The sequence below is a fragment of the Crotalus tigris genome, unplaced genomic scaffold (genome assembly GCF_016545835.1).
Source record: "Crotalus tigris isolate CLP2741 ecotype Arizona unplaced genomic scaffold, ASM1654583v1 scf7180000019363.1367679, whole genome shotgun sequence".
Lineage (NCBI taxonomy): Eukaryota > Metazoa > Chordata > Lepidosauria > Squamata > Viperidae > Crotalus > Crotalus tigris.
This window is the reverse complement of record NW_024097499.1, coordinates 1,150,855-1,166,013: the sequence shown is the minus strand read 5'-3', so window position 1 is coordinate 1,166,013 and position 15,159 is coordinate 1,150,855. Positions and strand designations below refer to the sequence as shown.

The 15,159-nt window shown below is 39.7% G+C and overlaps 1 protein-coding gene across 2 annotated transcripts in view; it reads right to left on the bottom strand.

The window, feature by feature from the left end:
• The window catches only part of RAPGEF4 (Rap guanine nucleotide exchange factor 4), a 169,010-nt gene extending 154,252 nt beyond the window's left edge, over positions 1-14,758 (bottom strand). For both annotated transcript variants that reach the window (XM_039361807.1, XM_039361809.1), the window contains exon 1: positions 14,454-14,758. In XM_039361807.1, the coding sequence (XP_039217741.1) occupies positions 14,454-14,518 (65 nt within the window). In that variant the 5' untranslated portion in view covers positions 14,519-14,758. The remainder of the gene's footprint in view (positions 1-14,453) is intronic.
• Positions 14,759-15,159: the final 401 nt, after the last annotated feature.

The window sequence follows — 15,159 nt, the reverse complement described above, 5'->3', positions numbered from 1 at the left end:
ATTCATTTAACAATCATGGCAAAAATATCATAAAATCAACACAACTTACTTAACAATGGCCTTGCTTAGCCATAGAAAATCTTATTCTTTGGGATGATAAGTTAAGGCCTACCTGTAAGTCAAACCTATCTGTGATCAGAAAGATAAGGAGAGCTTCTGGCCTTAAAATTCTATCCCTCCCTTGAAGTTTATTCTAATATAACATTTGGATATTACCTGATCATCTTTTCTACGTCAAAACCTTGATGTTTGAAAAAAAAAAAAAAAAAACCCACTGTATTTCTTTCATCAGTTTGAGGTTCCATACCAGGAGTTCTGAGCAGTTCTTGGTACTCATAAATCACGAGTGGTCAGTCATCAGTGCCAGCTGCATGGGAACTTTTTTTTTTTAAGTTACTTACAAAGAGTATTATTTGGCAGATGAGTATACTCCCCCACCTTTGCAATAATGATGCAGGAATTTGTATCATTTGATCCAGCCTCCGGAATATTCCCACAGCAAGGATTGCAGAAGTGAAATTCCTTTCTTTTTCAAATTAAATGTGCCAAAAGCAGTAGAGTGAGCCATAAAGAAATCTACAAGTCTGTCTGTGCACCCCAGTTTTAGTTGAAGTATAGACATCAACAGGTTTCTACAAACAGAAGTTACAATAGTATTTGCAAAAGGAGAAGAGGTTGGGCCACATTAATTCCACTCAATTCAAACACTGTATATGAAAAACATAGGGCCCCAACTTTCAAAGTGGCCTGCAAACATCTTAAGTGTGCATTACCAATAGTCCTCGACTTACAACACTTCATTTAGTGTCCATTCAAAGTAACAACGGCACTGATTAAGGTGACCATTATGACCAATTTTCACATGACCACTGCAGCATCTCTGCGGTCACATAGTCAAAATTCAAAAGCATGGCAACTGGCTCATATTTCATGACGACTGCAGTATCCCAGGGTCACATGAACAGCTTTTGCAACCTTCTGACAAGCAAAGTCCATGGGGAAGCCAGATTCACTTAACAACCATGTTACTAAGTGAACAACTGCAATGATTCACTTAACAACTGTGGCAAGAAATGTCGTAAAACGGGGCAAAACTCACTGAACAAGTATCTCACTTAGCAACATAAATGTTGGGCCCAACTGTGGTGGTAAGTCAAGGATCACCTGTGTTGAGGTTGAGATAGCAATTGGTCCAAAAGGAACCAGTGAGCTGCTCGAGAGAGGAGGAATATGAACTCAGATCTCCCGGATCGAAGTCCAACATTTTACCCACTATATTATGAAAGATATCTTTTTTCAGTAGTACCTATTTCTCCTCATCTTCTTAGCTCAATGGAATGAATATCGAAGACTTAGATGTTCCCAAACTATATTAGATGATAAGCTTGAAAAGAATTGTTTTTCAGGGAATTATTTCCTTATACTAAAATGTATAACTGTTTCTCTTTTTCTACAATATCCCCTTCTAAACAATGCACAATAGGAAACCCTAAAGACTGCCTCATAGTAATTTTTTTGTGATGTAGAAATCTCTTCTATAAATACAGCAAAATGGCATGTAACTGCGGATTTGTTACATTGACTTTGATTCTGCCAACAGGGAATAAGAAAAGATGTCTTCATTGAATTAAAAAAAAAACACTTCTAGTAACTAGAAACTCACTTCGGCCCCTTACAGGATGCTGCTCATAAACCACTGGTCCATCCGAATGATTGTTGTCCATAATGATAAGCAATACTCTAGAGCAGGCATATCAAACTTGCGACATTATGTGATGTGACGCGACGTATCGCCACTTTTTCCCCATTGCCAGTGGGCGCGGTTTTGGTGTGATGCATCCAGCCCACGGACCGGCAGTTTGACATACCTGCTCTAGAGAATTAAAAAAACACCCTAAAAAACTTTTTTAGGTTCTAATGGAGAAGCTGGGATTAAACCAAGACTTTTTGTATGGAGTTTATTATTAGCCTGTGCCCCTCGTATCTTAAAGACCACCGGCTCTCTCCTGATTGGGCTTAATTATTACAATCATTTCCAGATGCTTCCATTTGCAAAGATTAAGCTTAAAACAGCCAAAAATAGGGCCTTTCCTATTGTGGAGTTATAGAAGTCATTCTTGAAATGTCCAACAGACAATCCTTTAATGTTTTCTTTGCTTTTGTTTTTAATCAGTAGAGATTCTGATCTTATTAATGCTACTGATTTATGTTGCTTATTCTATAACAAGGACTTGATTTCATTCGTTATATGCACTGATTTTATAATGTTTATAAATGTTTTATAATGTCACTTTTATCTTGAAACTGCCTTTAGATTGTTGTTACGGTATATAAAAGACACGGTAGGGGAGCTTTCAAGATCCTAAAAACAAAAATTATTTATTAAGGATAATTTTTAAATACCATTAACCTTTTTAAGATACTGTACTTCTGGAGTATGACCTGAGATTGAAGCTAGTTTGTACCTTCAAAACATTACAGGACACTGTAATAAGTAGTCCCTGTACAGATAGTCCTAGACTTGCCACCACAATTGAGCTCAAATTTCTGTTGCTAAGCAAGACATCTATTAAGTGAATTTTCCCCCATTTTACGTTCTTTCTTGCCACAGTTGTTAAGTGAATCTGGCTTCCCCATTGACTTTGCTCGCTAGAAGGTCACAAAAGGTGGTCACATGACCCCGGAACATTGTAACCCATTATTAATGTGAATCAGTCGACAAGCATCTGGATTTTGATCATGTGACCATGGGGAAATGCTTCAACAGTTGTAAATGTGAAAAACAGTCATTAAGTCATATTTTTCAGTGTGACCTTGAACGGTCACTAAATGAATTGTTGTAAGTCAAGGACTACCTGTACTGTAGCATCGGCTCTTTATATTAGAAAAGGGTTGGGTAGATTCTTTTAAAAAACACTAAAATATTTGGGTTTCAATCATAGCGAGGGGAGGTTTATTCCACAGCACAAAAAGGGCAGTCCTGTGCATTTGATTAGTGAATGTGTTGGGTAAACTAGGAAGGAATCACATTCATTTAACATGATCCAATTAACGAATCCTCGGGTTACAAACGTAATTGGCAGGCTCTATTACATTTGTAACGCAAGGATTACCTATACTTGATTCTTTAATAGATTTAACTGTGATGGAATGTGCACCTAGAGGAGCAGTGAAGTGAGTTTAGGCAACATAGAGCTTTCCCAAAGACAGGCCCAGAAGAAGAGACTGCACAACCACAGCTGGATAAGGAAGGGGAGAAGAGATTTAGAGTACTTACACCCTAGAACAGTGGTTCTCAACCTTTTTAATGCCACGACCCCCCAACCGGTCGTAAGTCAAGGACTACCCAACCGGTCGTAAGTCGAGGACTACCCAACCGGTCGTAAGTCAAGGACTACCCAACCAGTCATAAGTCAAGGATTTTCCCTGCCCGGGAGCGCCGCACATGCGTGGTGCCGCCCCCTGCACCGGCCGAGGCGTAGCTGGCAAGGGGCAGCGACGGCGCAGGCAACCACCGGCTGGGCCACCAGCTGGCCCAGCCCAAGGGAGGTAAGGCACCCGCCAGGCCCCACACGCGCCAGCAACCCTCCCTGCACCCGCCGGCCTCCCACCTCTGGCCCTTTTCTTACATTTTTAGTAGTTGCTCAGCAGGGAGGGGTGGAAACTTCCAGACAGCTCGCCTTCGCTGCAGACAACTTGCAGCACTGTTTGCAGAATGGGAGTTTTGGCGGGCTCAGCAGGGCAGAGACAGCCTGGACCATTCCTATTGGCTTTTGAAAGCCAATAGAATTAGACTCTATTCAAGAGAGTCCATTCTATTGGCTTTCAAAAGCCAATAGAATAAAAGGGAGTAGCACAGCTAAGGAAAAGGAGAAAAAAATGGCGGACTGTGTTGTTTGACGACCCCCGTGAAATGGTCGTTCGACTCCAAATGGGGTCATGTCCTACAGGTTGAGAACCGCTGCCCTAGAATCTCTCAAGATAGAGCTTGTAGGTTAGAAGGTGATAGCTTTAGTTTTGCAAAATTCTTCTAGTTAGGCATAAGCAATTAAAGGCTTGAACTCAGTTGAATTTGGCTGTGTCATCTCCGGACTTAGGCCTGATATTAACCGATGAAGCTCTTTTTCCTTAATTGTTTTTGAATTGCAACTCTTGAATTAAATGTAAAAGGAACAGCTAGAAGCTATAATGCTTATTTGACAGCTATTGAATTATACACTTCATTAGTTCTTCAAAGACCAGAAATGCAGGTTCCATCAGATTTTGCCAACACATATTTTGCACATTATCCCTCAATGCGTTCCATGTAACTAAAGTTCATTTAAATTTTAGATATTATTTTGTTGTAATTTTAGATGTTATATTTAATTTACTTTTAATGTTTAAATTATAATATATGCTGAATGAATATATAAATGTACATACATATATTTATTTATTCATTCATTCACCAACCACTGCTTGTACTGATCTATGACCGCAATAAACTGAATTCAACAGCACATTATCCTCATCCTTGTGCAAATGGTGCTATATTCTCAAAATGCACGCTCACAGCATACAACAAAAAAATCAATTCTTCCTTGCATCATGAGCGTAGACAACATGAGCATAGACACGTGACTTTAATTTATCAATATTCATGCATATCATTGTGTACATCCTAAAAATAAGTTGTAAACATTAATTCTAAAATTGCCAGTGTAAAAAAGGAGCATATAGTGTGTTAAAACCAATACATGAAATGAAAGATTTCCACCATAAGTTAGTTTTAAAGCAGGGAGTTATATAAACAATTACATTGTAAGATAATGTACTACTTCATGTAAATAAAAGTCAATGCATGAGCCGAGGTGGCGCAGCAGTTAGAGTGCAGTACTGCAGGCCACTTTAGCTGACTGTGTTCAGCAGGTCAGCGGTTCAAATCTCACCGGCTCAAGGTTGACTCAGCCTTCCATCCTTCCGAGGTAGGTAAAATGAGGACCCAGATTGTTGGGGGCAAGGTAAATATATATATATACATTGCTTACTGGTGTACACCGCTTAGAGAGTGCTTGCACTTAAAGCGGTATATAAGTCTCATAAATAAATAAATAAATAAATTCAATAGTTCTGTCAGTCCCCTACTACAAAAGCAGACACAAGGAAGCCGGTGTCAAGACAGCTATTAGAAAAGATGTCTCTTCTTTCATATAATGGAAATCTTACCCAAATGAGAACAAAAAAAGGGAAGACGTGCTTGAATTCAGGAAATGAAAGCAGATAATTTAAGATTCACAGGCTAGAATTAAGTGCAGATTATGATTCAAATAAGCTGCAATAATGTAGCTGTAATGGGGAAAAATCTATACCATTGAAAAGATGTAAACAAGAAAACCATATTGCAAAGGCAAGAGATGTGGGGGGAATCAAATTCAGTATTTAGATCAAATAAATGGACTCCACATAACTAAAAAGATAAGCCTATTTGTAACATACCTCAAATCAGATTATGTATGAATCCAGCAATGAATCATTAAGTACCTTATAAAATCATTGTTTTTATTAAAACAATAATAACTATACATTTCATTACGACTAGAGCAATGTTTCCCAAACTTGACAATTTTAAGGCATGTGGACTTCAACTCCCAGAATTCCACAGCCAGCGTTGCTGGCTATGGAATTCTGGGAGTTGAAGTCCTCATGCCTTAAAATTGTCAAGTTTGGGAAACACTGGACTAGAGGTTTCAGGCTGGAAAGCTTGCTTGAGAGAAAGTATACCTTTTATCCTGTTATCCACACTTTTCATGGAAAGCAGCTCATTGCCAAGAGTAGTCTTAGTTCTCCCCTTGCTCTTGGAAATGAAAAAGGATAATGAGGATTGTTGCTCAATCCCAAACACAATGTTGGTACCTAACCTCAAAGTCCTCAGCAATTCAGCATAAAGCTAGCAAAGAGCTTTCTTCTTTGTTCCACACAAGCGATCTCAGGCTTCCCTTTTTTAGCACCAAGCTGCTCATAACTACTGAGGGAAACTAAGCTGCCCATTGCCAGAACAAAAGACAGGTTATCTTTCCAGCATAAGATAAAGGAGATTTTCCTCTCAGTTTTGCTGGGCTGTAAGGGTCCACCTGGCACCTTTAAATCCCAAAACTATTTTAGGAGTATTATACTTTACTTTCTTCGCCTCCAAGCTTGAAACTGCTGAGGGAAAGCAGGATACAATATGTCCTCTTGCCTAGAGGAACAACATGAAGTTAGCTAAATTTTTGAGTGCGCTGAAAATCAGATACTCTTGTTATCTAGCACAACCTTTTTGTCACCGTGGACCATTTTGCAGAAGACCATTTTTCCACAAAGTAGGTGTGTGTGTGGGGGGGGGGTTTCAGTTTCACTCACTTGCCTGACACTTACTTTCAACTGTGCAGCCCGGTTCCTAACAGTACTGACCCACGGCCTGGAGGTTGGGGACCCCTGATCTGGCAGATATTAAACACTAGCATTCAGATCAATATTAGCTATACATAAATCCACTGAAATCAATAGGCTTAAGATGTTTAAACGTATCCAGTTCTGGGTTGTATTATAGCTACTAACATGAAGATATTCCATTATATGATTACCTGGTTTTAGGCAATTGTATAATGGTGTCTGGACTATATTGAGAATATTAAAAGGAACCTGACTGCTGGCATATAATATCAAAAAGTTACCCAAGAAGCCTTTGAATTAATTCCTGGGGGAAAGCCAACCTGTGCTGGACAGCATCCCATTCTGAAGAGAGCTGATGTTCTAAAAATAATTATATGGGATAAGGCCAACTTTGGAAATGCAGCATTGCGTAGACATAATCAGGAAGTGAAACAAGAAAAAAAAATGGTTCATGTTATGGTATACAGTATAGATATGGCTACCCCAGTATTAGAAGCTCCTGAATGAAGATTGGAGAAATTATGAACTTGATTGCAAATGAAGCATGAATACAGGGGATGTAACAGTAACCTATGAAAAGAAATATATTGGGGTAAGATTATTTATTAGAAATGTAAATCAGATTTAGGTATATGCTTTCTCTTGCTTTTGAAAAAACTGAAGACAATCTTGAGATGATGAAAGAAATCAAGGAAGCATGCTAAAGAGAAGTGGTAATGAATTAATTGCCCTCATATAAAATGAGTACATTCATGCTCAGGCTACAACAAACTAAATTTCTAGATATTGTAAACCAGTGCGCCTTACCACAATTGGTCTTGTACCTAGTCAGAGGAGACACAACACTATATTTAATTGTAACAGGTGGAAATAATCTATTACAAATTAAGAGGAAATAGTGAAATGAAAAAAAAAATGGTGAAAAGTCCTTGAAAGGAAAATCAAGAGAGCCAAACTGATTCATAAAGCTAACTGAAAGTCTGTTGGAATGTATTCTACAGTCTAAGAAAACACATCTTTAGTAACATCTGGGCAGCTGTAAAAAAGGTTTAGAAGGTTCAGAAAGTTTCTTTTACAAAATGGGACTCCTGTCTTAATAGGAAAACAAAAAAGAACACAAATTCCAGCAGAAAAAAAATGAAAGGAGATAAGGAATACAAAGGAAAGGGAAAGGAAAGGATTGCTTTAAATGCACTTGAAGCAGAAAATCAGCTAGAAAATGGTTACTACTGTTTGAGCAATTCACTTAAATATGAGCCAGCAGTGTGCTAGGCTGCATTAACAGAGAGGTAGAATCAAGATCGAATGAAGTATTATAGCTATTTACCATTACATTAATTACTGTTATTTAATATCTGTATCCGGACGATAGTCTGCTTGCTAAAGCGTAAAATTATTGTTGGGGGTAACTTACCCTTATTGTATTTACCCTTACCCTAATCCCATTACCTTATTGTACTTACCCTTACCTTAATCCCATTCCTGAACCCTACCTAATAGCCATACTGATCCCATCCCTTCGTTACCCTTGTAAAACCTAATAAAATATTTTGGAAAAAAAAAAGATCACATGAAGTGTTAATACCACTTTACAATGCCTTGGTAAGGCCACACTTGGAATACTGTATCCAGTTTTGGTCACCACAATGTAAAAAAGATGTTGAGACTCTAGAAAGAGTACAGAGAAGAGCAACAAAGATGATCAGAGGACTGGAGGCTAAAACATATAAGGAACGGTTGCTGGAATTGGGTATGTCTAGCCTAATGAAGAGAAGGACTAGGGGTGACAAGATAGCAGTGTTCCAATATCTCAGGGGCTGCCACAAAGAAGAGGGAGTCAAGCTATTCTCCAAAGCACCTGAAGGCAGGACAAGAAGCAACAGATGGAAAGTTTTTAAGAAGAGACTAGATCAAGGCTTTTCAAGCAGTGGTACGGGTACCACCTGTGGTACATTGGCACCTGGCAGGTGGTATGCGACCATCGTAGAAAAGTGGTAGCGGGGGAGGGGAATGAACTGAACTGGTGGCAGCACTGCACAAGCCTGAGCGAGAGATGGCTGGAGCTGCAGGGCTGTCAGGGCTCAGTGGAAACGCCAGGATCAACGCCAGGCTCCAGCTGGAGCTCGGCGCTGATCCTGGCACTTCTGCTGAGCCCTGAAGAAACACCAATCAGCTGGAATGTTGCCTTATCTCCAGGGTCTTGTGATTTACATTCAGATGCGTGGCAACTGATTCATATTTATGACGGTCACAGTGTCCCAGGGTCATGTGAAGTGACCAAAACCTGCTGCAACCACCCAGCAGACGGGGGGAATAAAAACCACACACACCCCACCCCCGTTGCCAATCCTCAACAGAAATGCTCACAATTGAAACCTCAAACAGGAGGAAGAGCACCGCCAGGTGGGCAGGCAGGTGTCTTGCTCGGCTGTGGCATGGGGGGCACTTTTTTCAGTGCCATTGTAACTTCGAAAAGTCACTAAGTGAACTATTGTAAGTCGAGGACTACCTGTACTTCCTCACTTTTTTCCTTTTTTTTTTTTGGTCATTAAGTTTTTGACACCTTGCTAGGCCGACTGGTGATACTCGGATATTGCCGTATCATAAAAGTGGTACAATGGGTGAAAAGGTTGAAAAGCCCTGGACTAGATAACCATTTGTCTGAAATGGTATAGGGTTTCCTGCCTGAGCAGGGTTGGACTAGAAGACAACAAATGTGCCTTCCAACTCACGGTTATTGTTACTGATATCTCCAAATCAAGGGCATTTTTTTCAAATACTAGTTGTAAAGAAGCAAATGTTGAAGCTTATAAGCATTTGAGAGGCATCTGTTCCGACACTATGAGCAACAAAATGGTGGACTAAGATTGGTTTTGACCTGATAAAGCAGCACTATTCCTATGTTCTTTTTACAATCCAATATAGCATAATCTAAGAGATAGTTGTATTTATCAAAATTCCTATAGAAACCATTACAAAGTTTCCTTGAATGAGTATATTATATAAGTATTTTGCTTTCACAATAGTTTTGTTTCATTATTAATTCATATATTCATATTTAAAAATATGCCAAAATATAGTCATATAATTAATGTAGATCAAGCTGTAAAAGAACAGCAGAAAAAAGTGTAAAAGAACGATGACTTCAAAACAACCCTTCATTTTTAAATAATTCATCAAGATCTCATCAAAGATCATACCATTCCTGACACACCAGGACAGTGACATGACACGTTTTGTTCTATGCTCAACTCCTGCAGCCAAGGACAACTGTCAAGTAAGACACCATGGGCTCTGTCTTATGTAAAAATTAATGTACACTTCATGCATAAAATTCTAACCCTTGGGCTCTGAATTGGGTGCAGTCCTTGAACATAATTATTGACATATGTGACAATCCCTTTAACGACAAATGAAGCAATAGGGCCCAACTCTGAAAATGGCCCAACAAGCTAGAAAGAAATGCTAATGTTTTCACCCCTCTCTTGAATTTTTATCATCTCCTATACATAGCTGCAAGCTTAGTGGGAGATGCATTCCATGGGAACAAATAGAAAATAAAAGTTTGCCATCTGGTATTTAATTATTTATTTATCAGATTTAGAAACCACCCATCTCCTTCATAGAGGAACTCTGGGCAGTATACAGGTAAAATATTAAAAATATAAAAACTGAATATAAAAGGATAGTTAAAATTTAACATCAGAAATTAATTAAATGATGTGGGGGAGGGCTTTCAGGTATCCTAATGCTAGGTGGGCCATGGTGATAATTACTTCAGTTAGTCACATTATATTAATTTCTTGATATGATAATGGCATAAGATTCATACGGTCAGTTTCAAAATGAAGTTTAAATAATGAGAAAGAGGATTACTATTATTTTTAAATCTTTAAAAATGAAGGGCAGCAGAAGCTGGGCAATGATCTTTGAAATGATGGGGATTTCAATAGAAAGAGTTTAAAATAAGACACAAAAGCAATTATGCAAACCATACCAGCAAAATTTATTGAGGATGATTTTTTTCACCAGATTGCTGTTTATCCTGTCCCATTTCATTAAGCCACCTTTTCTCAACTAGATACAGCAGCATTCTTGTGACATATATACATCCTCTGGGTCTTTTTCCCAGCAGGCCAACACATGAGGTTTAAATCTTACTCTAAAGAAAGCAAACTGAAAACAGCTTTGTTGCCCTCTCAACTGAATGTTAACTGCTACATGGACTTAACCAATGAGAGTAGAGACATCACTGGCATCACTTTGGATTCTGTGCATTTATTTATCATTTTTAGAAATTAGATCCAGATTAATTCATGCTATTGCTAATTTGCCCCACTGGGAAGGGGGAATTGTTCAACCAATGGTATAATCATATACATTGTTCCTCAGTTATAAGGTCCCCAAGTTACCATTTGTGCATTCACCCATTTACTTCTCAATGAGTAATGTGCGAAACAGTTTATTTAAATACTACATCTCAATCTAAAAGACATCCAGAGAAGCAATAACTATACTATCATAATCTCACAATGAGGAATTTTTAAAAAAATTAATCCAATGCTAAACATTGAAACCAGCTTAAATAAGAAAGCAAACCAGGTCAATAACAAGAAAATCAGTTGTAAAGCATGCTGAAATCCAAGATCTCACCTACAGCACTTAACAACAACACGTGATTTAGTATTGATTGGGTTTCTTAGGAAAGGTAATTCCAAAAAGATCTTTCAGCAAGGCCATACTGAGGTGTCCTTTAGACAGAAAGATAAATGCTACCCATCTAAAATAGTCCTGAGTGAGGACGAGGAGAGATACAATACCAGAAAGTCACTGAGAATTCTCTGTTGATCATTCTGCCTTACTGTAATAGCAAGTTTTTCCAAACCGTTACCTGACACCTACAATTTATCCCACTCTTTATCATTGCAAAACTCACCTCCTAGTTTCTACTTTATTCTGATGCATGTTCACAGGGTGCACGTGCTGAGCTCCAGCCTGAACAGGTGTGTGAAACAGATCCTATGGGGTGGCTTTCCCATGTGAAAAGAACAACATCTAGTTTTTTTACCATGTGGTGCTCTGGCTTTTTATATCGAACAACCATATGAATGTGCCTCACATTTTTGGTAGCAATCTGTAGTGCCTAGTTTCCCCTGTATATCCTATAAACATAAGCCACATAGCAATACTATCGTTTTACTGTACTCGTATTGAACACATCAGTCTCCAAGTACTGGTGAATAGTTTTGGTGGTTGGCAAGGATCGTAGCAATTGATTAGTTTTACACAAGGTGGCAAGCCCAGAAACTCTCCTCTTTTGCAACTGGAAAACATAGTGAAATTGAACCTGAAAGAAGAATACCAAATGCTCAAGGTATTAAATCCAAGTAACTCTCACAGAGCATAGGTAAATGTGTCTATATATCAGTGCCTGACATGGCGAACATGTTAAAGTTTGAACTTAATGAATGTAGAGACCCATAAAATGAAGTGAAAAGAAGAAAAATAATGCAAATCAATATTCTGAGGAAAACCTCTATATGTCCAACAAGCATGATGCTGTAGTAACAAATGTTACACATTAAGCAAACTGAAGGATTAATAATGATAAAGAGGGCTTATTTGCACCATTAGTTCCATTTAGAAGCCCATCTTCAAAACTGAACTGTTGCTTTTTTATCTGCAGTCCTATAAGCCACTTCCATAGTAAAGATGCGCTCTAAACTTGACTCCTGTGGATGGTATCCATGTGTGATGTCTTGTAATGTTCTTGGCAGTATCAAAGAAGCCATTCCCCATTGCTTTCTCCTGGTACGTCATATCAACTTCCCATTTTAGATTATAGCCTGAGAATTGTCGATAGTCCCCGTTTCAGGGACTAACTAGGGTTGATTTTATTAACTTCTAATATCAAGCAAGGTTGTCCTTGCCATTGGGATTTCTACGTATGACTGCTACTATCAACATTCAAAGTTAAGGGAAAAGGTTAAGAGGTTTTTGCTGACATTAACCATAAAAAGCAATGACAGCATAGATGTATAAAGCCTAACAAGTGATGATTGCTGCTGACCGACTGAATCCATAGCTGTCCCTTGTCTCGTTTGCAACTTTAGAAATAATTGTTCTCTTTTTTTAAAAAAAAGTCTTTTTTACTACTCTTACTTTTCAATATTCAGGAACAAAAATGATTAACAGTGGTGACCAAAAATTACTAATATCCATACTTGGCGATTATTCATTAGTAGGTTTATAAACTGATTCATGAATTTACTGTCAGCATCCAAAGGCAACTACAATTATGATGCATGGTTGTAAAGATATCATTAAACAGCCTTTAGGCTAGGGAAAAGTATATGGATTATTTTGCCATATTACAGTGGTACCTCGATATTCATCGTTAATTAGTTCTGGAAGGTGCGAGGAGTACCAAAAACAATGATTACCAAACAAATTTTTCCCATAAGGAATGATGTATTTGACATCAAGTTCTGTCAAACGAGGAATACTGGGATAAATTTTCGCCTCAAAATGCATTGAGTACTAAATTTGATGAGTTTTAAAGCAGTTGAGTACCAAGGTAACACTGTAGTTTATATACAGTTATCAATTTCCTAAATAAATATTAACTTATACTAGTCCTCTACAACTTGATGCCTTCCATATGTACCATAACACATCCTAATTCCCATAATTACGGTATGTCATCTGGGAATTAGCAGAAGTAAAATTCAATGGAAGTCACTCAGTTTATACTGTCACATCTATGTACATGAAAAAGGATAAGACACCAAATATAAGATTTGGAACCAAAAGAGGAACTGGAAGACAGGTTATCCACATACGGCACACATCCTTCTATTGTAGTGAAAAAACTGTAATCTTCCTTATGTGGTTAGATTCCAATTCTGAGATTCATAGTTCAATCATATTTCAAAGGCCGCAGGTCATCCACTCCTCCTGGGCATTTCCAAACCAAATGAACTGTTAGTGTTTGTTTCCATTTAAGACTTTCCAAGAAGCAAAGCTTCTCCAGAGTCTCAACCTAGAGACCTGGGTAATGGGGGAAGAGTGTTTTGTACCTGAGATCTTGGAGATCTAGTGCTGATTAAATTAGTGCCAACTAGGCAGATGTATATAGTCTGCCTAGTTTCTGATGCTTGCTATGTTCAACGACTTTTTCCTGCCCTTTAAATATAAATCTGAAAACATTATCCAGGTTTGTAACATTCACTCCTTAATAATATAAGGCAGGCATGCCAACACCACCCAACAAACATGGCACTCAAGCTGACTTTATGGCTTCATATCAGCGTCTGGATGAGGCTGTAAGGTGCTTCAAGCCATTGAGGAAATAGCATAAGGGATATTGATGTCAAAACCATAAGAAAGGTTCCAGTTTCTTAGCCCAGTATTCATTTAACTTTCCTGGTCTCAATGCCCGGCCTCACCTTCCCCTCATTAATTTCCAGAGGGCAAGTCTACCTATTGCTGTAGCCTTTGGGGGAGATGTTCGGCCTTGGGAAGATCTTAATGACCCGCCCTTTCTTCTACCATGAGGCCTCCCCGCGCAGCCCTGGAGGATACCTGCAGCAGGGAAGGGCGGGCCTGTGCAGAACCAGGAACGGCTCCTTCGACTCTCTTTAAAGGTGCATTATTTTATAGGCACCAGACGTCCGTGGGATTTTTATTATACTCAAGAGGGCAGTAAAGCAACTCTCCTCTGGACACCCAAAGGAAAAGCCCTTGTCCTCGCCGCCGTCTTCTCACACGCCAAGCGCTCCACCCTCTCTCTTTCTCTCTCTCACACACACACACCCCGCCACAGCTTCCATTGCAAAAAGATTTCGAATTCCCAGTTCATGAGCGGCGTGTGATAGATGAAATAATTGTAGAGGCAATTTCATTCGATGGATGATGTGTGCATGTGGGGCGGAGGGGGGGATGCGAGCACATGCTGCTGTACTGCCAGCCCCTCCCTCCAGCTTCCCACATGCACGCACACACACCCCACCCAACTGTATCCGCAGAGGTGCCGGTACCTTTTATCCAAGCAAGCGATCCACTCGGTGGAGGAGGAAGAATGAGAAGTGTGAACAGCCACCATATTTGCCCAGATTCCCCCGGACGGCTACCGATGCCGCTGAGCTGCTGCAATGAGTGGCGGGTCTCTTCTCCCCTCCTTCCTCTGCCTGCCTCCTTCTCTCCCCGCGACACCCGCCGTCCCTCGCGCTCTGCCTGCCCTAAAAGAGGATGGGTAGATTCTGCTGCCAGGCTGGCTGCGGGCTCTTGCTGCGGCCTCCCCGGGTCCCGTGGCAGTGCGGTAGGCAGAGCCTCCGAGCCCATCAATCTCGGCCACCCCCCTCCCACCGTCCCTTCCTTTCTTGCTTCCTTTCCCCTCAGCTTTATGGGCCCCTGTGCCGGATCGGCTCCTGGAGAAACACTGCAGCCTTCCTTGACCACGATTGGCTAAATGTAACCCTGATGCCGCGAGCCCATTGAAGTCAGCGCCGATAATGCAGAGGGACCTGCCACCTCTATAGAAGAGGAAATAGGAGATGGGTGTCTTGACTTTACACCCTTCTGGCCTCTTTCTTTAACGGCTGGGATGGCGCAAGGACACGAGCCAGCAGTCACACAACTAATAGTAAAAAAACGTCAACAAGGAGAGGATATAATTTCCCGCTAAAATTCTCTTCTTTAAAATAAATAAAATTTTGACAGACTCCTTAATTACTGCCTTTATTT